Source organism: Vidua macroura, chromosome Z (genome assembly GCF_024509145.1).
Source record: "Vidua macroura isolate BioBank_ID:100142 chromosome Z, ASM2450914v1, whole genome shotgun sequence".
NCBI lineage: Eukaryota > Metazoa > Chordata > Aves > Passeriformes > Viduidae > Vidua > Vidua macroura.
In genome coordinates, this window is record NC_071611.1 from 63,009,358 (window position 1) to 63,036,460 (window position 27,103).

The 27,103-nt window shown below is 36.5% G+C and overlaps 1 protein-coding gene across 1 annotated transcript in view; it reads right to left on the minus strand.

Moving 5' to 3' along the window:
- Positions 1–27,103, minus strand: part of MCTP1 (multiple C2 and transmembrane domain containing 1) — a 219,220-nt gene that overhangs the window by 148,514 nt on the left and 43,603 nt on the right. Inside the window, exons 2-6 of the mRNA XM_054002904.1 lie at positions 16,415–16,529; positions 12,727–12,869; positions 11,645–11,724; positions 10,995–11,100; positions 2,695–2,733 (exon numbers count right to left, since the gene is read on the minus strand). Coding sequence (XP_053858879.1) covers positions 2,695–2,733; positions 10,995–11,100; positions 11,645–11,724; positions 12,727–12,869; positions 16,415–16,529 — 483 coding nt within the window. The remainder of the gene's footprint in view (positions 1–2,694; positions 2,734–10,994; positions 11,101–11,644; positions 11,725–12,726; positions 12,870–16,414; positions 16,530–27,103) is intronic.

The following is a 27,103-nucleotide window of genomic DNA, read 5'->3' on the forward strand; positions in this document are numbered from 1 at the left end:
CTCTCTCCATATGCTTTGGCTAAAAGGTATTGAAATACATTCACTGAAATAGTTTTGTTTAAATAGGAAAATAGTCACACAGGAAAACATGAGCTAGGCATGCAGTTCATGAACACAAGCCACACCATAGTGATCTGCATTGCTACAACTTAACTTCAAGCTACCTATGTTACAAAAAAAGGTAAGCTTCAAGGACAAACTTCAAAAAGCAAAGAACAGTGCCATAACATTTAAAACAATTTAACTTATTAGAGGTGTACATAAATGTGAGGGCAGAGGAGCCAAAGAAGAGCTTGTTGCAATCCCCTGGAGGGCTACCTCCTGAGCCACAGTGGTTAGAGTGAGCAAAAATCACTCCCGGAAGCCTTTGCAGTTCTATGTTAATTCCTTGTTGCCCATTGGTTCCTTTCCTCATGCCCCACCCCTAAGCCTGCATCCCATTGGTTGCCAGTTTTACCCTGTTCCCTCACCTTCCCTATATAAACCCCTGTTTTTCCCTGGTTCTGAGAGCTTCTGTTCTGGCTCCCTTCGCAGAGGGCCCTGCTGTCAATAAAGGCCACTGCTCTGTGGAACACCACACAGGACTCCAATCTCTTTCTCCGCATTGACTGAGGGAAGAAGCCAGAGCTGAATATCACGCGCCGGGCTGTGAGAAGGACGTGCCTGTGCACCTGAGCCGCTCTTAGGATGCTCTTCAGGAAGGTCATGGTACTCTTACCGCCACCATGGCACATAAACTCTAGACAGACTCAAAATTAGGTTTAGGAAATTTTATAATGGTATCTTAAAAAATTCTAATATTCTGCTTTTTTCTCAGCTCTCAAAAGCACAAAACACTTCCTGAAGAAGAACAATCTCAAAAAGGGTGCTTTCTCTATTACCTAACAGGGTTATGTATCTACTTTTAGATACCTTTTTTTTTTTTATTCTGCAAATGAAATAAGAGTCTTATTTAATACTGATTACCCTGCACCCCGGAGAATAATAAGTCTTTTGAATTAATTCTTTGTAAACAGAAGATTTTAAAATTTGTTTTGCTGAAAGCAAATCAAATATTTGGAATGCTGGAATAGACCCACAAGGCAAATTATCTCCTGTGTTTTAACTGACATACTTATATATACAAATCATTAACACAACAATGCAAGATATTGTACATGCATTACACCTCTAGGTTAAAATATTACTTCAGCTAAGATAACCATAGAAAAAATTGCAGTGTTTTAACCATACATTCACTTTTTGCCAAATATTTTTATATGCCAGTTTACAAAAATGCCAACTACTGAATGAAATGCTATTCAATAAAGGTAACAAAGCAAAACAGGGATAAATAACTCACTTGAAGATCTTTAAAGAATTCCCAACTTTTATGCTGCGCTGTTCATTCAGAATTATTGAAGCTCACAGTTTTGTCAGTTTATAATGCAGACAACATGCTACCCAATATAGTCAGCACATCAGGAGTTAACACACTTTCATGATGCAACCAGTTCTACCCCTCAACATTCTCACAGCTCCTCCTTATCTCTGCAGTTTGAGCATCTTAGATATTTCTGGTAGTTACATGAACCACATGAGAATCAAAAATCTACATATCATCACTTCACCAAGGATCTTAGTTTCATAAATTTCACAATGGAAACAGACTGAGTATTGTTCTGCATCCCAGAAGCAGACCGTGAGAAAAATCCATCCATAACCCAAGAATTATCAACACTGCTCTTGTATATGTTTTAAGGTTAAAAACACAAATAGGTCTAAAAAAGTGCAAATATTTGTCAAATGAGCACCATATACTACACTGTTTATTAATAACCTCCTATTTAAAGTTGTGCATCAATATGCTAGAAGAGTAAATAATTTAACAAAATCAGTGAATCGCCCCACATAACTATTTTTTTTCTTATTTTAACACCTTTACATGGTAAATTCTATCGACCTCAGTAGCTCAGGTCTCTGAAAAATTTTAATTCACTCGATTTAGGCATTAAATACTGTCTTTTTAACAATACAGAGAGAAGAAGAAAGATTAAAATTGGTTGCATTACACTGCAGTCAAACTCTCAGTCTTTCTCTTGTGGAAAACAGCACACACTGCTCCATTTTTATCATATCTGTAACTCCTAAGAGGGGAAAAGCTTGAAGAGCTCTAAAGAACTCTATTAAGTGGAGTCCATTATGCTCTCATAAGGCCTGGCTATGACTGTCACCTATGCACAACCAGTGACAGGGGAAATTTGTCTTCAAGAAGTTTCACTGTGAAAACTTTGCGCACAAAAACATGGATCAGTAAGAGAAGTACATAACAGGAAAATAAAAGATACTCTTTGGCATGAATTCTTTGTTCACATTAACACAGGAAATTGTTTAATTGAGAAATTATAAGTTTTAGAAAAGGTATCAGGACATGTTGGCCACTTACAAGAAGTTGCTAGATGACTTCCAGACAGTTTAAAGTGCTGTGACAAAGCTGAAAGGTTTTATGATTATATTAAAAGCTGAACTATACCATGATGTTTATTTAATGAAACAAAAACCACTGTCATTAAAACACATTTGGAAGGGCAATAAATCCTGCGCCAGAAATTTCCAGTCTTATGCTTGGCAACAAATCACAGTTGTTCTAAAAAAAACAGACAAAAAACCAAGGCCACCAGCTAGAAGACCACATGCTAAAAGTTACAAAGTTACCTTACTTGATCTTTTCCAACTCTTCCTCATTTGCATTGTCTGAAAATAAAATAGAGCATTTTTATTACCATTTCTCTGCAATACAGAAAATGAGGCCAACAGTCTCAAATAGGGCAATTCACATTTAACAACCACTCTAACCGAAGCAGCAACGTGTACACTCCAGCCACAGATACACATCAGACTGAGTTAAATCCAGACAAGTAGCAGCCCTGTGCACACTCAGACATTTCTGAGTGGTATGGGTGTCTCATTTCTGGAGACAGTGCATTACATAAACTTGTAAGAAAGGGCAGAATAGAAAGAAAGAGCTAGATTAATAAATGGGAAGAAATAAATGTGCCATGATAGATAGTGATTTCAATTCTGACTGACATTTAAATATTTATTTATTATTTCTTAATAATGAAGTACTCCAACCTTTTTAAATACTAGTGTTTTACTCACACATGTAGCCACAAAAGAGAAAACCTGCAGGAGACTCCTCTGATGACATGAATCTCTTACAAAATCCTTAAGGTTATCACTGCTTGCTCATTTCACAGCAGTAAAAATAGTTCTTTGGTTTGATAATTACACACATGAAATAGAAAAACACAGTTGTATCTTCACCCTTTTAAAAAGCCAAATCTCAGTTTCTGTGTCCCATTACCTAAACAATCTGCAAACTTTTGGCATTGTTGGGAGCCAAAGTACCCACAACAGATTCCTAATCATTAAATAAAAGAGATGTTCTGGTCAACTAGGTTGTAGAAGGTTTATCTGTGAACATAACTGTTGCTTAAAGTGTTTCTGTGGAAATGCAAAGAAATTAGTTTATACAACTTAATACAGTTTAGCAGCGTATTACTGACACTGAGCAAGAATAAATCAAAGGCCATTAATTTCTACTGAAACTTTTGCTGTAGAAAATAAACATAATTTTTTATTAACTATTTTGAAAACACTTGCTTTTTCAGATAATGGAAATAAATTTTGAAATGAAAATATTTTTCTTGCTAAGAAATTAAATTATATTTTGGTGAAAAAATTAAAATGGGAGAAAATATGTGGGGGGTTTTATTTCTGAAATATCCAGAAATTTTTCAAATAGACATAATTTTTTGTGAGAAGAAAAATAACTAGCCACTGAGGAAATTTTTTAAATTGCTATGGACAGTAAAATACTAAGCATTCAGCAGTAAGTTAATAATAATTGTAGCACTGTGGCTTTAGAAAAGATACTAAATGTTTTATTAAGCTGGAGAATACCATTTAACTAATTTTTCTAGAGAGGCACGTAAGAATTTAACAGCTTAAGGCTCACAGCAGGCCCGGAAGAAAATCTGAGTACCTGGGTCCTGTCCAACACAGCACAGCTCCTCCCCTCCTAGTAATTTCTGAACCCTAGACAGCTATAGGTCAGAGCACAACCTCAGTTTCACTGTGCTTCAGACCAGGCCGTGAGCAAGGAACAGAGTACGTCCTGACAGCTGAATTAACTATACAGGTTTAGATTAGATACTAGGAAGAAATTCTTCACTATGAGGGTGGTGAGGCATTGGAATTAGTTACCCAAAGAAGTTGTGGCTGCCCCATTCCTGCAAGTGCTCCAGGCTACATTGGACAGGGCCCTGAGCAACCTGATATTGTGGAAGAGGTTGAGTGGAACTGGATGATCTTTAAGGTCCCTTCCAAACCAAATCACTCTATGACTCTTTCAACTCCGAGGAGTTCAGTTTGTGTAGTAGCTACAGAAAGGTATGATCACCCTTATTGGGTAAATGGCCTCATTATCAGCTAAAGGCGGGTAAGCTGAAGCCATAACAACCATCCTTAAAGCCAATAAAATAAATATATAGCATAGGGCAGATCAGGATGGATGATCTAAATGGAATTTATTAATCTGAAAATATTCCATGCCCTGAGTCTATTGCTGGAGTTCTTCTCTATGATGTTTATGTCCCTCTGGCAAATAAATAAAAAATAAATAAATAATATTGCAAGATATGATTTAAGACAGCAAGCAAACTGACAAGCACATTAATATTAATAATTTCATATAAAGCAAAAAAACAAAACCTGAAACATCATTTGAGATAGATTATTTTAGGAAAAAATAATGCCTTGAACTTTAATCTCAATGAATAATAACATCCAAGTAGAACTTGTATGTTTCTTTTTTTCCCATTTTCTTTCTTTGTTAGGTTGCTGGCAGGGATGAACAGCTGTCCCCAGTCATTGCTGATCCAAAGACAATGCTTCTTATCAAGCTACCAACTTTGTCATTTCCTATAGCTGAAAACTGCCAGTTAAGACTCAGGTAGGGAACAGCTGTGGTAGTGAAGAAATGGGTGACATGCACCTCTGAAAAACTTGCTTACTGCAGGTTTTGCAGTGGTGGAATCTGTGTACTGAATGCTGATGGAAAAAGAGCCAGTAAAACTCACATGCATTGTGGCACCCATGACTACAACACCAAACAGAATCTCCAGGAAGCCCGTACACATGCATGAAACCACAAACAGCACATCGGCACACACAGCACCACATATATCCAAAAGGAAATAATAAACACTGTCAGAATTAAAGTAACATAACAAGCTTTGTTGGAGTAGGTCTAAGAAAAAAATTAATTGCTACTTTTGACTTCTTTTAAACTGGTCATCAAAAGTAGAAATTAATGAAAAATACAGAAACTACACCATAACACGTTATCTTTTATTAATAGAGTTAAAATTAACAAATCTTTAGAGCTAACAGGTTTTAACATTTTTATATACACATACTTGTATCATATTTATTTATTTTACATCTTTTTAGTTTACACTAGTTACCTAAGCTATCTGTCCTCCCAAACAGTAAAATTGAAATGCGGCATTAACAGAACAAAGCAAACACAAATTAATTGTTGGAACTACTGGTATTTCAACTTACTGCATTAGGCTGGAAATAGATTAATTGTCCCTTGAACACTATAAACTTTCTAATCTTTACGGTCATATAGAAATAATTCATTAATCACTTTTGATTCAGGATTTAGGATTTTTCAGAAATCACAATAAATCAGTTGCCTTCACATGTCAAAAATCAAGAGATTAGGACTACTAATAATTTTAGATATGCTATCCTTCTATTTATGTACATAGTTTGAAGAGACATTACAAGATTATAACTTTAAATATTCACTTTTAATGCCTTTAGGATAAGCACCAGGTAGCAAATGGCAAAGATACAGACAGGATTTTCTAGAAATTTTGATTTGTTTATATGACCATACTCTAACAATAGTATTCAATAACTGCAGGTTATTTCTGCATTGTCTTCAAATAAAATGTACCACAAAAATTAAATAATGTGTCCTTATTTATTAAACTGGTTTACTGAATCTCTTTATGATTGAAATAATGTCCAATATCTTCTACTGAAAAAACACAATTGTAAACTATTTAAGCACTGCTTTTCACAGTCCATCAGAACTCAGAAATAAATAGCCCTTTTTCCTAGTCAGTGTAATATAGTTTTACATACAGTTATATGAATGTATATTTATGTTAATATTCTTAATTGATATCTGAATCCCAAAATGTAATGTTTTGATCTGAGGAAATGGGGCTTTCCAGCTGTAACTCTCAAGATCATCTCATCAGTGAGTACACATAAATTCTAAATTTCATCAGAATCTTTTCAGAAAGATAATGAAAAAAATGCTCCTGTGTGGACCAAATATCTTTATAATTTCTTTTCACACCTCAAGTCTTCATCCAAAACAAAACAATCTATTACTGTGTCAAATTGGCTGCTTATTTTTAAATAATTTGCAATAGTAGCTCTCTCGCAGACAGGTGGCAATATACAACTAGGTCCCTGAATTTGTCCCATTTAATTTCAAATTTGCACTTGGAGTATCTTATCCTCCAGCCACATCAATATTTCTTAGGCAGTGTGAGAGGATGCATTTTGCTGGAACATACAGCTACATTATTTTGAAACACCAATAAAATGCTTTGTGAGACCTATCCTCCAACAACACATCTTCAAAAGATTTTTCCTTTACCTGCACACCAGTGCATGACCTCCAAAACAACCTTGCTGCAGTTCAGGCAGTGAAAGGATCTCTTTGGAAAGTATAATCCACATTAAAAAGTTACCAAACAACACATCACAAACAGCAAAGGGCTCAATTTGAAATATGGCTAGAGACCTGCCCAAAATACAGAATCAATACACCATGTGGTTTCTGTGGCTGCATGTTTTGAAGCTGTTCTGTTTTTTTTTTTTATTTCCCTCACAGTCTTAATAAACATTCTCATCTTAAAACATGTGGAATTATAGTAACTGCAATTTAAGTACTTCCAGGCAATTTCTGTAATCTTCAGCTTTACAATTTAACACCATTAATGTGTAACAACACGCAAGTCATGTAAAGTGGTAAAGTATTACCCTAATTACATAATTACTTGCAACTTTCAATTGCAAGCAATGTAAGAGTTATCACCTGAGCAAAATAAAATCTATTCAGGAGAAAATTAATTTTTGAAATGTAGGCTATATAGGGATATCAAACAAACAGGATTTAAGGAAATTTCCAATGACTGGAAAACACTGCACATGATGTGAAGAGACAGTGTATCTGTGTCTCCTATCCATCAGTAACTAATGCATACTTAAAAGTGCTCAGGTTTTTATCTATATATTTCAAGGACACTCAAATTACTACCTGTATAGAGATATCCAAGTAGAGAGGGAGCATCAGTCATTCAAACAGTGTGCTACACAGATAGGGAATGTGGGAGTTGCTTTTAGCGCTGCTTTATATGTTGCACATACAGTAGACAAGAATTAGTCTTAATCCTCTAACATAACATTTGAAAATATATTGACTTCAATCCCTTTCATTTCAATAAAAATATCCTCATTATTACAAAACCTTTCAAAACTAGCCAAAGATGACAGTTCAACTAGAGTCATAGATTTTGTAATATACCTGCTCCTTCGAGAGTAAATAAAAGCTAATAAAGAAATACATACATGCAGCAACTGAACAAAGCTAATTGAATCTTACTAAAGACTTAATACATTAAACATACAGCAATTACATATTAATTTTGTAGGTCATCTTCCCTGCATTGTGACACAAATTCTCTGATTTTATTGCAACTTCACCAGAACTGCTCTGTGATTCATATCTTGGGAAGACTGGTTTTCAATAAATATTAAGCTTCAGATTAGGTATCTGTTTCTTAATTGGAATCTTGGGCATTTTCAGACTGAAGTTCTATATAATAGTTTAAATGGGAAGAAAATTTGGTGACTTGAGTTAAATTAAAAAATGTGTAATAACATAAACCCAGTTCTTCATCCTTTTATAACCAGTCCGTCAGATAACCAAAAATTTGGTAACCAGCAATTCTACAGTCTCACAATACTTTCTACACTTAGCTGCTAATTTATGAACACCCATATGAAAAACATGTTACACTGTAGCGTCTTAATTTCATTTTCTCACCTCTAATCTTATGGAACACTTGGTATAATAGCAGACAACAGGAAGCAACACAGTAGCTACTCTCTCTGTATGATGAAGAAAGGAAATCTGTGCTGTCCACATAATGGTATACCACATAAAAATACAGTGGTTTTGTGTTGCATGATTTAGGATTATGGCAGGATAGTGTCAAAGCAACTTGGAAAAACATGTACCACCTGACTCAGACCTGACTGGTCTTACCCAAATGAAAAAAAAAATCCAAAATTAAATTAATCTCTTAATTGAAGTAGCAAAGACTCTTGTGGTGTAAATTTACAAGATGGAATTCTGAGCTGTATGGGAAAACATATAACTGAAAAAAAAAAAAGAAAATATACTCCTTATACAAGCTAGATGCACATTGCCACCATATTCTATTATTTTTATTAAGTGGTAACAGAACATCATGAGGAAAATTAACAGAGGATAAAATAATTTCCAAAATTCTACATCTTTTTAGTACTACATACTAGACGCCTAGTTCCAGTAACTGGCATACTAGGCTATTTAATACTACCTGGGAGAAAAGTGTAAAAAGAACACTAGTAGAATCTGCCAGTAATCTGCAGGTACGCAACAGGATGTCTCACACTGCAGCATACAGAAACATATATGGTCTTGCAAAAACCATGCAGCTGACATATCCATGGACATTTTCATCAAAGTAATGCTTTTTCTTGGCCTCTGCTGCAACCTGCCCCTGAGGCAGGGCAAATAGGTTCATTGTTAATGGATCCTTAGGGGCATATTAAACCAAAACTACATTAAATAAGCAGCATAACAAAAAAAAAAAATTATTAGAATAAGTGCTTTAAAATCATAACTGGGGAAAAAAAAAGTGTAACATTGGAAAAGGCATATCTAGCTGTCTTAGAGTGCATGATCATCTTAAGAATGGAAGATTCAGAAGAGAAAAAGAAAGAAAAAGAGATAGCAGAAGAGACAGAAAGATACCACCACCTGTGGCTTCTGGGATGTGTGGGTGATCGTGGCCCATGGTTGTGATATACAGTCCTGGTCCATCAGAGGTGGGGGGTTATACACCCTGGCTGTTCTGATATATGCCCCAATACCTCCTGGATGAGTTCTGGGCATGAAGAACAGTCTTCTTCCTGGAAGATTCTGGAAATCTGGCTGTTTTGAAGGTGCAGGGGAGGGTTGAGTGTATGTGTCTCTGTGTTCGAGTGCCTGGATGAAGTCTATGAGTAAACTGAGTTTTGTGGCTGCACAGTGGTGGCTCACAGTGTGGGAAAAAAACTGGCATAAAAAAAATCCAACAAAACACTGTCCTGCTTCCAAAAGTTCCATTGCTTAGTGGTGTTTTTTCCTTTAGTTTGGAAACAGCATGTTTAAAGCAAAATTTAGCTGCAAGGTCCAAATGCTTCTCTACAGCCTAGCTGAGGCCAAAGGAATCCAGATTATTATTTTACAGCCTCTCATAGTGTGAATCATCTCTTCTATTTGTGCCCTAGTTCTACTTCAACCGCTTGTCAAAAGTCACAAATGCTAGTAAATTATTGTCTAAGGTTGGAAAATGCAAGATGTGGCCAGGGATGTGTATCCTATTGCCATCTGTTAGAGGTGGGGCAGTTATCTTCTGTTAATTAGGCCACCTGTTAAAATCAGGTGGGGCAGTTTTCTTCATCTCTTCCATGACCCATCCTCCCTCTGGGAAATATCTTCTATTAATGGGCCATTGAGTCTCACTGCATGACTGATAAAATTACATCATCCCATTGTGAGATCCTCCACTCAGAGGGAGGACCCAAGCATCCCTACCTAGATATAATCTGACATTTGGAACACCACAGGCAGCCTTTTCCCACTGGATTCCCAGAGGAGCAGCTTTCTTTTCCACTGGATTCCCAGAGGAAGACCAGGCCCATCTACATCACCACTGGGCCTTCAGAGGAAAACTACACCCTTCTTCAGGATCACTGCTTCAACAGAACCACACCTGTCACTCCAGGAGGACTGCAGCCAACATTTAATCAGACTGCTACAAACACTCTGACCAAGAGGGTGTCAGGTCATATCCTGACTCTGTCAGTGTTGTTTTGTATTACGGCATTTTTATTTTTATATTTTCTTTTATTTTTTTTCCCTAATAAAGAACTGCTATTCCTACTCCCATATCTTTGCCTCAGAGCCCCTTAATTTCAAAATTATAATTATTCAGAGGGAGGGTGTTTGCATTTTTCATTTCAAGGGAGACTCCTACCTTCCTTAGCAGACACCTGCCTTTTCAGACCAAGGCAATTATAATAGAAAGAGTTTTCACTTACAACTATGCAGCTCGGAAAAGTAAGACTGATGAAGGAATTACAATAAACTTAGAAAATTATACCATTTTGTATTTGACATATAAATTCAAAAAATTGAAAAGTATCAAATAATCCTTTAACATTAATTGCCAAAAAGCAGAAACACTACCTTTTCCAACTTTATTTTTCATATGGAATAGGATTCAAATATTCTTATCTACAAATAGCAGACTAGGTCCAAAATTCTTCAACTAATGGTTTACTGATGTTTCTCCATATTAATCAGCACTATTCACCTACAACTGACATTACCTGACCCATCTGAATCCCTTCATACTAACTATATAAGGGAGGATTCAGCTCAGGTGAAATATGCTATACTATACCAGAAACATTGCTCAATGTTATCTTAAGTAGTAGAAAAGTCAAATTAATCTTATAATCTGAGGTTTACTCTTGTGCTTTTTGTCATCCAACCAGAGATCAATCAGAGGAGTGATGGCATTTATTGAAATACTTAAAATTACCGCTTCTCGCTGGTCTCCTGGAGCCAACAGAACTGACAGGAATATGCTTCCCATATCATGGTCAGGGTAATGAGGATCCTTCAGACTCAAGCTAACATCTGTTTGCCTAGAAGACAAAATCTATGCATTTACTTGGATTTCAGACTCAGATAATGAAATTTCTCAATCATAAGAATTGAAGGCATCTGAATTAATATGAAGCAACTTAGAAAAAAGTGACACAAATTTGCCCTATTTCTACTTATAAGTATTTCTGCTGAATGCTCATGAAAATACTAAATACTTTTACTCTGCATCAAGTACTGTATTACATGTACTGAAGTAATTAAATAAAAAATGTAACATTAATGGGTTAAAAAACAGAAAAAAAATCAAACATTAGGGGGTATGTGAATGAAGCTAATATGAAAACAAGATTAAAGTAGTTGTAAAGCGAACCTCTCCATAAACACTGTGAAAATGTGCAAAATCAGCTAATAAATTAACATTCACCATACAATAATTACTTAAACATAAGTGATTTTCTTTATTTAGTTTTATGTTGTGTAGGTTTCTATATTTTCTAGCATGATGCTTTACTTACAACTCCACAAACATGGTATTAGCAGATAAAAATATATAAATATTCCATAGGCTTGTTTGTGCCATACCTGTTTAATTCCAATGATGTGAGATCCAAAAATGCTGAACCAATGAAGTCATCTTGAAGTCCAAAGTCATAATCAAATACCTATGATGCACAAGAACATTTTTTAGTACTAGAAATATTTCTTTCTTTAGAGCTTTTCTGACTATGAATCATTCTTGAAACTCTTCTTCCAGAGCAAGTGTCTCTCACTTGTTGAATCAGGACTACCAGAAAGTAACCTGAAACTTCCTGGCCAGACAAACAAGTCTGAAACTGCTTGTTTATAAATCAGACTGCATCATATAGAGACACTGGTGTATACTACTACTAGACTACGCATGTGAACGACAGCAATTTTACAAAAACTAATGAAATATTTTTAAAAACATAGGCACTGTAAGAAGGAAGATCAAAACAATAATTAAAGTTAAGCAGAATCACTGATTTCTTATACATTAATTCCTTTATGAATCCTGCAAAATGGAAGCAAGAGGGCAGGATATGGTTATGAAAAGTGCTTCCACTTTTATTATAACACTTGCATCAGTATTTGAAATAATATAATTGTACATTTTGAAGGCTATGCAACTTTCAAGGGTTAGAAACATTACAATCTAAGATTAAAACTGAAGGGGTATGTGTAAGGAAACAATGACAATTAATGCTTTACTAGGAGAATTCTGCCTCTTAATTTGCTACATAAAAGAGAGAATACCTTGATAAATTTACTGACATCCAGACATGAATCTGGCCAGTACATCAGAAGGTATTACTTGAGATGTGTTATTACTTCCTAAGTCTGAAGAAAGAATAGCAAGTAATCCAGGAGCAGCTATTGCTTTCTCTGTTCTTCTGCTAAAATCACACTAAAGAAATATAAAACATTTATGACCTGAAGTAAACAAAAATGCCTGTATTTGCCATTTTTTAAAATGCTGACATCATCATTCTACAGACAAAACTTAAATAATTTTCACTCTAAATAGTCTTTAGTCTTTACTATTGCACAGTAGATTTTCCTGTATACAGAAGATCACAAAACTTGAATTCTTCCAATAATTCTTCTGTTCTAACTTATCAGATATACATACGCTAGTGTCTTACCTTTATATACAATGGTTCTCTTAGGTTATCTATAAGAATGTAAGCTTTTTCTTCCCACACAGGATTGAGGTTCTTGTGTACTGTTTTACTTCTAAATACTTCTTTTCCTCCAAGTTTGAATTTGACATATGGATCACTTGTTCCTGATAAAGACACATATATGGTGTTAATTCTATGTTCGTAATACAGAATGGAAATGGAAACTAAATTACTTCAAACAGAACTAAATATAATTTCTATAGATAGTCAAATTCAAAACAGCATCAGATGAAAAGAATTCTTTATTGTCACAATCTATTACTTTTCAGGGTGTCAATACTCAGTTAGTTGACTCCATTAATGTCAAATGTGTGTTTGCATCACTTTCTGTTGTTTGCAATCCATTCTCAAAGTCACACATGAAATACTGGCAGTATTTGTTTTAGTTAACAGAATTATGTCCATACTAGGGCTAGTATATTATCTTAATGCAACAATAAAAATTAGATTATAAAGTTAAAATTACTCCTATCAAATATTAAACTAATTATTTTGTGCCTTTGAAAAGATACATACTCCACTGACACTACCAGTGTAAGTCTTCAATGACATTTTTTTGTCCAAGTTTTTCTTTTCCATATAGACTCACTTCCTACAGCACTCATGATGAGAAAATTAAAGTCTGTCCACAAAGTCCTCAACATGCCTTCTGCAACAATCAGCTACTCACCAGAGAGCACTGGACAAAGCCTCTTGAAACAACTGATTAACAATTAAGTGTGATCAGAAAAACAACCCTGATGGGTGTACGAAAAATGTTAAATGTGGCATATGAATGCCATATGCATGGGACATGTATGTAGGAGCATCACAAGGACTGAACAACCTGTAAGACGAGGAGTCTCAGGGTGGGAGGGCACAGACACTTGCAGTCATCCAGGACTGCATGTGAGACTAATTGATCAAAGACTATCTTAAAATAAACAGCAACTCTAGCTTCAGTAACAACTACATCTTCATTAACAGCAGCAAAATTATAAGACAAGACTTCTTTCTTTTTTTCCTTTAACTTTTAGGGCTTTTCAAGAGACCAGCAGATTTTAGAACTCTGCATTTGTATCCACTGGAAAATACATCCAAAAGAAATAGCTTTTCTTAAAACTGTAACATGCTCTTCTAAACATAAATTAGAAGGGTTATGAGCAGCATTCTTTGCATTATTTCATCCAGCCACAAGATGTCAGTACTCTTTTCCTGAAGTTAATGTCTCCTTGTTTCAAAAAAACTACAGCAGTGGAAAACGGTGGTCTCTTGTGTTACATTCATTCACACCTGTAATTCCTGGGGCAGAATTTCAGTGGCATAAAAATGTGTTGTCTAGCACAACTAACTTGTTCCTTGGTTTTTCAAGCAGTGGTGATGATTTTGAAGTCAAATATCAGGTATTTAAATTAATTCTGTGTAATATGAAGAATATTTTTAATATGGACACTATGTTATGGTGTGCCCACCCCCCTGCTCCTTGGGACTACTCTACAACCTCAGGAATTCTCTTAGGTTTTGACTTCATGTAGACAGTTTGGCAGTGAAGTGTCCCTTGACTGTACCAGGAACTTCTGCGTGGTTAAGGTGGGAGTGGCATTGGTTTGGCAGAAAAGAGAGGGAAAAATCAGTCTTTTGCTGACAGCCTTGGAACATCTAAAAGAGAAAAAACGGTTCTAGCTTGTGAGTTGGAAGGGTTGACTGAAAGTGCTGTCAACTAGGTTTGAAGGGAGAAGGGGATAAGACCACGCTCACTAAAGATGAGCCTGGAGGCAGCACGCCAGTGTCAGGGTTGAAATTGGTAACACAGCTAAAGCAGATGACCCCAGTAGGGATAACAAACAGGAGGAACTGTTCCTAGACGAACAAACTGCAGTAGAAAAGCTGTGAGACAAGTCATCATTACAGAAACATGGTAGAATGACTTGTTTGACTGGAGTGGATGTTTAGAAACTCTTCAGAAGGGTCAGGCAAGGAAGAAGAGGTGATAGGGTGGCTCTGTACATTATGGAGTGCTTCAGCTGTATACAGCTTGAGGATAGTGATGGTAAGTTTGAGTGTTCAAGATTCAGGGGAGTCAACCGCGATGAAGAGGTGAATGAAGCATTGTAAAGGTGGCTGGCTGACATTTCACAATTGCCAGTTCTTGATCTTGTAGCAGATTTTGGATGGATGTCCAGCAGGCTGGATGTCTGTTGGAAACTCAACACAGCAGAGAGGAGGCAGTCTAGGTGATTCTTGGAGTGTGTGGAATTCCCTGTCACAGCTGGCAAGGGAGCCTACCAGGGCTGAGATTCCACTAGACCTGCTATTTGCAAATAGAGAAGGGATTGGTGAGAGATGTGGCAGTCAGAATGCCCATCTTGGGCATAGTGATAGAGTTTTAAATTCTTGGTGAAGTAAGGAATGGTGAAGTAAGGAATAAAACCTCTGCCTTGGACCTCTGAAGGGTGGACTTCGGCCTGTTCTGGAATTGGTTCAGAGAGTCTGCTGGGAAATAAAGGGGTCCAGGAAGGCTGGACATAGTTTAAGAAGAAAATCTTATAGATGCAGAATTGAAATGTCCCTACGTGCTGAGAGATGAGTTGTCAGGAAGCTTTGTCAACAGGAAACTTTTGCTGGATCTCTGGGGAAAAAAAGGGGGGTTTATGACCTTTGGAAGAAAGGGCAGGCAACTAAGGAAGACTAAAAGGATGTCATTAGATAAAGAAAAGAGAAAATTAGAAAGAAAAAAGCTCAATCTGTCCACTGCTGTGAAAGAAAATAAAAAGTGTTTTTATAAATATATTAACAACAAAAGGAGGGCCAAGTAAAACCTCCATTGTTTTGTGAATGCAGGGGGAAACACTGTGACCAAGGATGAGAAAAAGGCTGAGGTACTTAATGCCTTCTTTGCCTTAGTCTGTAACAGTAAGACCAGTTATTCTCAGTGAAACCAGCCCTTGAGCTGGTAGACGGGGTGGGGAGCAGAATAAATATCCTGTTATGCAAGAGGAATTAGTGACTTGTAAGCCATTTGGACAGTTGTACGTCTATGGGACCAGATGGGATTTACCCAGGAGTACCAAGGGAGCTGGTGGAAGAGCTTGCCAAGCTGCCCTCCATAAATTATTTATCATCAAGTCCCAGATGACTGGGGATTAGCCAATATGCTGCCCATTCATAAGAAAGGCTGGATAGTGGATCCAGGAAACTACAGGCCTGTCAGCCTAACCTTAGCACCTTGGCAGGTTATGAAGCAGATTCTCTTGAGTGTGATCATACAGCACATACAGGACAATTAACAGATGAGGCCCAGCCAACAGTGGTTTAAGACAGGCAGGTCCTGTTTGACCAACATGATCTTGTTTCACAACAAAGTGACCTGCCTGGTGGATGATGGAAAGGTTGTGTACCCTGATTTCAGCAAAGCCTTTGTTACTGTCTCCCACTGCATTTTCCTGGAGAATCTGGCAGCCCATGGTTTAGGCAGGTGCACTCATCACTGGGTTAAGAACTGTCTGGATGGCTGGGCCAAGAGCATGTGATTGCATGGTGTCACATCCAGCTTGTGGTCAGTCACTAGTTATGTTCCCCAGGGCATTTTAATTTTAATACCCACATATAAATTTACCCAATGAACATGCAATCTCCCAATTATCAAGGCAGTGTTCACCAGCTCAGTTACCTCCACGGTCCCGTGCAGCTAGATTCTGTCCTCTCCTTAGAGTAACATCCAACTGGTACATTCCAGGGTCCCCAGAGGGCAAATCTGCATTACTAGTTCCAAATGAATTTGTTCTCTGGGGAGGAAAAAAAATGCAATAACTAATGTTACTAAAAGTTTCATGTAAGGTATATGTATATAACATCATCCTACTGAACTAAGAAAAGGCCACATCCCTCTCCTGCACCTCAGAGCTACGACCCAACATCAAGGAATCTGCCCCTTGATGTTGGGTAGTAGCTCAGTATGAGAGTTTCATCAGTATGACAATTACCAAGATTCCTTTAAAAACAAAACAAAACAAAACAAACAAACCAAAAACCACCAAAAAACCCCAAAACAACTAAAAAACCAAACTGGTTGAAAAAATAATTCTTTGGTACAAAGGGCTTGGAAACTGATAATCTTTAAGGTCCTTTCCAACCCAAATTACTTGATGATTTTAAGAACTACAGTTGTAATTACATTCATATCTAGTCCTGTCCCACTAAAGCAAAATAAGTAAAAAAACCACAAAGTTAGACCTTAGAGTATTTTTGGACTAGTTATTACCAGTATCCTCAAATCCTGTGTTGATTCAATAGTTATAACATATGCATTGAATAAACATACATAAATTAAGATTTTGTGCACTACTTTGCAAGCTATGTGGGTTTTTTCCACAGACTTTTGGGGGAAGCTGTGGCAGGGAAATAATCATAAAGACATTAAATGCATCTGTAGTTCAATATGCCAGGGTAAATATTCTTAGTTATTTGTATAAAATGTCTCCTAAGAAAATACAATAAAGGAAGTCAGAATGCAAGAAACTCTCCAGCCCTCTGGAGTATTTCTGTCCAAAAGACAAAGTAGAGTAATTATATTTCTTAGTATATACAAGCTTTTGCAAAAAAGTTTTTAACGCATCTCTCTAAGTAGGATCCAGTTACAGCACGTTTGGAACACCACATTTAATTTTAAGACTATAAAATTCAATCAATTATACATTCCTAGTACATACAAGAACTTCATCTGTTACACACTTTGAACACTGTATTTACATATGCTCATGCTAGGGAGCTAAATCTTTTAAAAGTAGTGCTATTAATATTTTATTATGTGATTATGGGTCCTCTGCAAAAAAAAATGCATAATGGAAATATCTCAGAACATGTGGCAAGTGCTATACCATTTCAACAAGAAACTAGTTTTATATCTTTCTTCCTACTAAACCCTTTCTTCTTTTTAAAGTAATACTAAAGCTAAAGCATGAAGGAAGACACAAAATGAAGGCATTTCAATATCTGGTTTATTTTTGTTATTTCAGAGTCATAACTTGAAGCTCTAGCATATTAACCTTTGCTGCCACACATAAAATGCTGGCCAAAATGCACACTGGTTCCACAGCAGTGAAAGAGGGACAAAGAATGTCTGACAGCAAAAAAAAGCAAACAGAAGAGTTTCCATCAAGTTGCTCCGCTTTCCATCTGCCTCCATATCCTGATTTTGGAGCAAGAGTTTGCTGACATTTATACATTTAAATCTAATATAAAATTTTACTTCTGCAGCATTTGCAGAGCCTAAGAGAGTACAGCAAAAGTACAGCAAAAAAAGAAAATAAAAACAAGTTCTCCATTTCTCCACTAAGATTACAAACCCATTTTTCAAAAAAGAAACCACAGTTTCCTTGTCAGTTCTGCTACACATTGCTCTCTCCACTTTTCTCCCATGTCATTATCCTCCCTTGTTTTATCACAAATTAAAAAACTCTCTTATGTTCTCTTTTGTGAAAAGCAACTACTGCAATCATGCCAAATCCTTCTGGGTTTATCAGCTATTTCTTACAAACACAATGGGTCACCTACAAACAACGAATTGCCAGCACAGGGATTTAGACTCTTAAGTTTTTCAAGGACTGAAAGAAGTAATTTTCTTACTTTTACCCTTCTTTTTATCCTTAGGAATATATTGCCTCAACCTGTTTCTATGGGGCTGTGTAACAGTTTTTATGATGAAACCATTTAAGCATTTACAGCAATTCCAGTTCCAGAAGAAATTAATACTAGTTACTGGGTGAACACTTCCTTTTACCAAGAAGCAGACAAACACATGTGCGAAGATGTAACCCCCACAAAAGAACAGGACACTAGATTGTACTGATGAAATCGGAACTTCTGTTGGAAATCACACACAATGTACTCAAACACTTCATATGGAACAAAGTAAATCATCCTTGGCTGATACCAAATGGAACAGGATGGTATTGGATATGTGGGAATAAAACCCATAAATTGTTGCCCCTAGGCCGGAAAGGCATTTGTACTTTTGAAGCCTTAGTCCCTAACATAACAATAATTGATAAAGACCAGGAGCCCTCAGGACTATGCATAAGAAGCTATTTGGAGTGTACAAAATGCACCTTAAATGCTATAACTGAGTGACCGATTAAATTTTATCACTTTGTATGGTGTTTTTAGCCTGGCTAGGAGTAAGTGAATTAGAAAAGACAATAGAGGACTTTTCTGCTACCATAAAATATATAGAGAAAAACATACAATAGATGTCATTATTGCATTGCAGAAAGAAGTTAAGAGCTTGTCACAAGTCACTTTACAAAAACAAATGCACTAGACTTTCTCTTGGCATCACAAGAAGTACGCACTGTCATTAACATCAGTTGTTCTGTATACATTGATCAAAATGGTAGAGTGTCTACAGATGTCCAGGAAATCTGGAAAGAAACACAAATTTGACAATGCACAGCTCAAGATGACATCTCCCGGGGATCTGAAGAAATCTGGATCACACTTACTTCATGGCTACCCAGCTGGACTTGGTTAAAACATGTTTGTAATTGTCACCATAATAATTGCTTTGTGTGTTTTAGTTTGCATTGTGATTCAGCTGTTGTAATGTCTTACACTATAAAATGAAATACAGATATTAATAGACCAGCTCCCTTAAGGAATTTAGTCTCAAGAGAAGGGGAGGCTTGATAAGAACAGTGGAATAGAACTGCATTTTACTCTCATAAGGACAGTCAAAGAGAACAGCACAGCCTTGGAGAAATAGATAAAGAATGTAACTTAGGCAAACAGGAGTTGTGCAGAATGCAAGCAGGATGCCAGCTCAGCTCTGCAAGGCTGACAAAGCAGAAGTTATGCAAAACAACAATACTGTGCTAACTCAAAAGCTGGGGTTGAGGAAAAGCCACCTAAAAAGGACACCGAACATTGAAGACCTTCAAAGAAGACCTGAGAAGGACCATATAAGACCTTCTTTGAAGGTCTTCAATATATAAGGACTTTGACAGGGGTGTGGTATGTAAAATACAGTAATACAAATACATTAGGTAATCAGTGATAGATGATGAATATGTAATCACTGTTTATGATAAAAGCTCTGTTTACCTGACATTCAGGGCACTTGATTACAGGAAGGATCCTCTGAGTAACCAGCAAGATGCTGGTCACTGAGAGGATGAACGCCTGATTTCTAACACTCAAAACTGTGTTAGAAGAACCTAGGTTTCTACCTGGCCAATTTTAGTACCAAGAATGAGCTACTTTACCCTGGCCAAACACTGGTGGAATAGGTTGCCCAGGGAGTGTCCCTGAAGACACCTGAAAACTGCTCTGACATTGTCCTGAGCAATCTTGCTCAGAGCAAGAGGTTTGATTGGTCTGTCTCCAGAAGTCCCTGCAAACCTCATCCATCCTGTGATTTTTTATTGATTTGAAATGTCATAGTAAATAAAGTATATGCTGACCTTAGCTACCTTTCCTCGATGCATTGTTTTGCTTTCCAGTTCTGCCTGCGCTCATATGGCAGCACTGCAGTTGGTATCTAGAGCTACCATCCTCTCCACCCCTTAAGAGAAGATAATGTCCAAGATACCAAGATGCGCATAAATACTGAATTTTTCAAAATAAGCTTATATATATACTTTGCATTTATGCTGCAATGCTCATAAAAGTTGTAACCATTCCTTGGACATTTCAGTCTTTCTCTGTGAAGCAACCCATTACTCTCAAAGGCACATCAAGCCATACTGTGTATGACTCGACAAACATGAAGCTGCTTTCTATATGCACTTGCATAAAGCAAGTTACCCACACTCTCAGAAATCCCAAATATTATCTTTTTCAAAAATAAAAAAAAACATAATAAATTCAAGTCATCATGAAACAAATTAGATCTGACTTTCAGAAGAATTACTGCAGAATTACTCCGTTTTCAAGAAAAGGAAAAAGACTGAGCAGTTCTATGCCTTTTTGGTTTTAAGATTACTGGAACTTACATGGCTTTGTGATAAGTTAGAGAAGACTCTTTGTTCATCAAGACAGAAAGGAGAAGACTTGTGTAGATAACAGAAAATCAAAGGAGAAGCCTTGTGTAAGATAACAGGGAGCCAAAGGAGAAGCCTTGTGTAGATAACAGAAAACTGCCAGACAGAAACTAGCTAGTATGTTGATTACTTAAGCTGGTTGTGTAATTAGAACTTAGGTGCATATAACATTTAACCTTATATGGAAAAGACCATTACAGGGCCGTGGACTTTCACCAAGGAAGAAGAGAGAAGCCTTCGTCAAATGACCACCAGAGAGTAGAAGACGACCCCCTAGCAACAGAGGGCGCAAGCGCAGAGTACACCCAGAGATACAGCAGACACGGAAGAAAGAGAGTATAAAAAGACTGCGGGAAGGGGGAAACGGGGTGAGCCGTAGGTGGAGCGGAGACTCCCCGGCTGCACCCAGCGCTGTTTGCTTGCCATTGCTTGCTGAAATCAATAAATTTCTGATTGACTCTTGAAAGGCTGAACAAATTATTCACCTCTATTTATAACAGTCAAGTTTTCTTAATGGCTGTTATCTTACTAAGTGCAAGTGGACTTTAACAAAATGTTGTGTGAAGAAGAGAATTATCTTGGTTTACATTTGCAGTGTTGATGCAATGTACTTGCTGAAGACACCAATTTGGTGTAAGCAGACTCCTGAGAACACGAACTGGTTCACACTTATTTTAACTCTTATTTTAACCACCAAAAATGCATTGTTTACTACCTCCACAGGCACAACATGCAGTTTCTGTGTTTGTGCAGGTCTCTTTTCCACTATTTAAAAATACTATTAACAAATATTATGGCTGAGGGTACATTTAAAATGCCAACTTAAAGTGTTATGACAGATATTTGCCTATAACAGAATCTTAAATTAAGAGAGAAGTAAGAAGGCCCAGAGAGTGAAAAAACAGATGACACTTCTACAAAAAATGTCATACTGAAAAAAAGAGAAGTCTATGCTACACTAAAATAGCCGTAATTAATACTAAAGCAACTAAAAGTAGAGGAGTTTGAGTAGGTTTATAGAATTGTGTATATCATCTTGTAGAACACATTTCACCTGTGTTCACCACAGACACATGTTCACATGTGCTTACCACAGATACTGTTTATAAATTTTAATCAGTTCTGGAAACACAATTGTTTTAACAAACACCTCAGACAGCAGAAATATCTCATTCACCTAAAGTGCATCTTCACATCCCTTGACTTTATAGAGTGTTAAACTTTGACCCTTATTCTAAAGCTGTCTTCTTCAATACATTAAGGACATGACCACCAAAAAACATTTCAGTTAACCTTCATGACTCACCTTTCATAACCACAATAAAGAGGATGAAAGCAGGGACACAGCCACTAAACAAAAAGGGCCAAAAAATTGTTTGAAGTAATACAAAATTCATGAATCAATCTGATACTAGATCTTCATCTTTGTATTAAAGTGCAACATTCCATGTAATTTTGAGTGCAATTTTGACCATGGAAGGCCATTATAGACAGCACTGTATTGCATAGAGGTAAGGAAGGAGATAGGTGAGGCTATTCCTTTGGATGTGGTAATTTATCTCTTTCGAAGGAAGTACAAGAGGTGCAGTATGGGTTTGTAAATTCTAAGGACACCTCTCTGACATTCAGCTCTTCTGCCTGCGGAGCTGCAGGACATTAAGTTTCCTGTGAGGAAGATATTAACAATGACATGCTAATATTAACAAATAGGTTAATACTAATCATTAAATGTCTTGCTACAGTCACCTGTGTTATACAGATTGCAAAAATGTGCCACATAGGACTGGTTTTTATGGTATCAGGCACGTACTTCTGGAATTGATGTAAACATTCTCAGGAGTTTTTAAGTGCTAAAATGATTTTTGAAATCTATATGTGCTAATTGTTTAAAAAAACATTTAATTGTTTTTAAAAGCACCAGAATCAGAATTGTTAATCTTTCATCTATCACATTTCAAGTTTTAGGGACAATGGGAACAATGTATGTGCAAAACCATAAAACTAATCCACAATTAAAACCTGTTTTCTATACAAAGTCTTATTCCTGAAGAAGGGAGTGGGCATTTTCTCATTTTAGTAGCTTGCATACAATTTATTTTTAAAGAATTTCTCTGTGTTTGTCTGTGTTTTTTTTTTTTTTTGTTTATTTGTTTGGGTAATTGTTTCAGTGTAGGGGGTTTTGTGTGTTTGTTGTTAGGAGGGGATTTTTGGGGGGTTATTTTGGTGGGGGGGGGTTGGGTTGTGGCTGGAGGAAGGTGTCAGGGTATCAATTTCCATAATAATTTCTTTAAAATATTCAGACTGCAGAATTTATTCTGAGCTCTGGAGAAAGACTGGACCCAAGAGGTTCCAATAACTGAGCAGTCTAAGCAAAGCTTTGATTTGCTACTATAGCTGTTTCCCAGTCTGGAAACCTGAAGGAGAGCTCCTTTTTCTATTAATGAAAAATACTTTTATGAATAAGCTTTCCCCAGGCTTCTTCACAAATCTGTGCTGGATTTAGGACATCTTTATAAATACAAATATTGATGGCAGACTTCAGCAAATATCAACTATATCAAATAGTTGCTTAAGTGTTTTTCAAAGCATAGTAATTGCAAAGTACAACATGCTTTCATTTACTGGAACACCACAGATTTTCCAGGAAGAGGAGATTGCAAATCCTTTTCATCTCCTCTGGTGATATAAAGCACCTTGGAAAAGGGTAATTTTAACATCCCGTATTTCAGGAGCACATATTAACTTTGTTCTTTTAGGTATGAAGGCATACAATTTGCACAAACAAAGAACGACAAAACTCAGAAAAAAGACAGCTTTTTGCTTAAATGGGTCCAAAGCTTATTGCACTAGTAATAATTTTTAATAAGTCTTTTAAAATGCATGCAACTACAAGTATTTGCATTTTTCTTGACAAGATCTTAAGTTTTATTTAGAAAGAAAACTTTCTTCCCTAGCCTTCATCTCCCTTCATGCTCTAATTAGTCAACTAATTTAGCAAAAAAGAATATATCAAAGGGCCAGCACAGGTAGTTTGTTTTGTGGTAACACCGCAAGCTTAAATTTGCACTTGCAAATAGAAGATTTTGCTTAAGAAATAGATGAAACACAGCAGAATTCTTGCTACAATCAGCAGTTATTACTACACAAAATAAGACTTAAGTTACAACACATAGGAATTTCCTTTGGCACAAAGGCTGAATTTAGACCTTGCACACTAAAGTGCATTGCAGCCTGATGAGGGGCCCTCCAAATTCTCCAGATTTGCCATCTACCTTGAAGAGTACCTCCTCCTCGTTCCTACTACTGCTCCTCTTCTGAAGTAAAGATAAAAGCACAGACCTTCTCACTTGCCCTGAAAACTGTGTCCTGCCTCTGCAACCCAAACCCAGCTACACCCCTCCCAACACACCTGACAGTGTCAGAACTCACTGAGCCTTTGGCTTTCACAGAATCATTTGAAAAGTGCAGCATGTGGCTGCAATGACAGGAACTGCCTTTCTTAACACCATCACCAACAAAGAGAGACATATTGGTTCATCCACAGGGTCTGCACAAGGAGCTCCAGTCCCACAGCTCTACCCCACAGATCCTGCCCCGAAGACCAGTCAAGAGGACCACCAGTGCCAGCTCCTTCTGCAGAAGCTGTGCAGGGGAGGGAAAGCAGTTGCCCACAGACTGGCCCCTTCTCTCTGTTTTTAGTTGTTTCCTCCAGCTTACTTTAAATTTCTGTTCTGGAAGAGGAGACTGGAAGTCAAGGCTTCCTTCTGAAAGACATGCCACTCTGTCATTAAGTAACAGCATCACGCCTTCTTGCTTGCACTATTTTCACCCCCAACCTTTAGCCCGCTTTGTACAAAATGAGATTGATTTGATTTAAACTGGCACAAGAAATTAAGAGGGAGAATGGTATTATAGGGAAGACACAAACAGACAGATAGATAGATATAGTTCTTCTATATATAAAGACAGAAACACTCTTCACTACATCCAGTTACTCAGAGGGATGAAGCAACCACAACTTCTCTGGGCAGCCTGTTACAGTGCCTCACCACCCTCAGTCAAGAACTTGTTCCTAGTATCTAATCTAAATGTATTCTTTGTCACTTCAAACCCCTTATTCTATCACTTCATGCCCTTCCTAAAAGCTCTCTTACAGTGTTTTTCAGTATGTAAATGCGCCTGTCTTCATGCAATAGTCCTTCATAAAATAATGCAGCAGGACCAAGATTGTGAATTCAAGAATGTGACTAAATCAGTTACATCCTAATTGCATTTAGCTTTCTCACAGAAAGCATTTGCCCCCACATGAAAACTGACACTGCTAAGAAATGTGAGAGAATAGCAGGGGTTTTTTCTCAAAGAATGCAGAACAAGAAACTATAAGGTGCCAGAAACACTTTAAAGAATTGTGACTTCTTTAGCCAAATCCACTAATGCATGCTGTGGACATGTTTTATTGTAAAAAAGAATTCAATAAAAATTGGAATATGCTTCTTAAATTATGTTTTTATTTGATTCTTTTGGTAAAATAATCTTACACAAAACATATACTGGAACTGCTAATATTTTATATAAGCTATACCAACTCACAGTAACAGTCAGTTACTAATGCTTCACTAATGTTAATTTGACCAAACCCATAGCAGTATTACCATTTCTCTACTCCGAAAGACATAAAAGGGGCACATTTTATTTCCTATAATTTTTTTATTATTTAAAAATTAAAATTATTTTCCCGTTCCTTTTTCTACTCACACAAAAAGTCATTTCTATGGAGAGTTACTCCCAATGTATGAAGAAAAAAGACAAGAAAAGTTCAAGTGAAACTTAAATTCTTGTTTTACCTAAAGCTTTTACTGGCCAGCCATGCAAAAATCACCTGTCTTAGTAGCTGTTGAAATACACTTGGAAAAGCACATGGTAACAGTCCTGGCAGTCAAAATCAATATATGCACCTTGCAGTCAATATAAACAGCACCTCGTACAACAGAGGCAACAGTTGTCTAAATGCTTTCCAAAGAAGACACAATTCTAGACATCTAGATACAGCCATTAGTGAGACTAAAAAGAAAAATCAAGGCGGAGATATTTTGTCTCTATTCCAAATAACATTGGAATTTTCTTAGATGGGAAAGCTGAGTTTATTTCAAAGTTGTGGTGATGGGAAAGAGATGAAAATATTTTGATGGACAGATGACAACAACAATAAGCAATCTTAATGACCCATTTCAGCCTTTCATTAGACCAAAATGAAGTGGACAGTTTGGCATAGGTCTACATTTGCTTCTGCTACACTTTTAACATCCTATCACTAATTGCTGCTCCACCTCAAGCTTTTCAGGCTGTCACTCACAAGGCTTACATTTTATAGCATAAAACTGGGCTAAAGAAGAAAAAAAAGAAAGAAAAAAGAGGTAATTAATAGCATCCATTGTCACTTAGCTTGGCAAAAAAGTTCTTTTTTTTTTTGTTTTTTTTTTGTTTTTTTTTTGTATTTGCAAAATGCCTAGGCATACTTTACAGAACTTACAAAATTACAGTATGAATGTAGAATGAATAGCATTCTACAAAAGTTTGTACTACTTTTTGGGTTTGTTTGCATGGTTTTTTTTTTTTTTTTTTTTTTTTTTTTTTTTTTTTTTACTATGAACATTTTCTGGACATCCAGAAATCAGTGCTTTTCATAGTAGCAAACCAAGATTTTGTACTATCCATTAAAAATGTTAATACACGTTGCAGTGATTTGTTCATTACTTTCTGTACTTTTCATTAAAGTAACCTTTATAACCTAAGTGACTAAGCAGAGAAAGACTGTATATATAATATAATTCATAAGTACATTTAAGTACACTGGAAATATATCTATTTCCAGTGACAGTCAACCAATAAATAGGTTTGCATCATGTCCTGACCAAAATAGTTCTCAAAGGCAAACAAGCCTCACAGAACCAATCTGAATTGTCTGTATTAAGGCTACTTATAGTACAGAAGAGGAATGGCAGGAAAGGTACTGCCAAAATCCAGAAAATTTGCAGGAGTCTGTTACAAGAAACAGGAGTCTTAGACTGCAGTGCTCACAGGCAAGAAACCCATTGGTTTCCCAAATGCCACTCTATAAACTGCTTTTGTTTTCTACTCTTTCATTTGGAATACAATTAATGATCAATAGGAGCTGTTAAGGGAAACATTTTAGTTTGATCTTGTAACTCACAACATGAAGACTCACTTAAAAAAAGTAGGTTGGAGTCTATAAAATCTATCAGCCAAGGATCGAATTTCGACTTCATCTTCAAATATAAATATTGAAATAGTATCATGCAGGG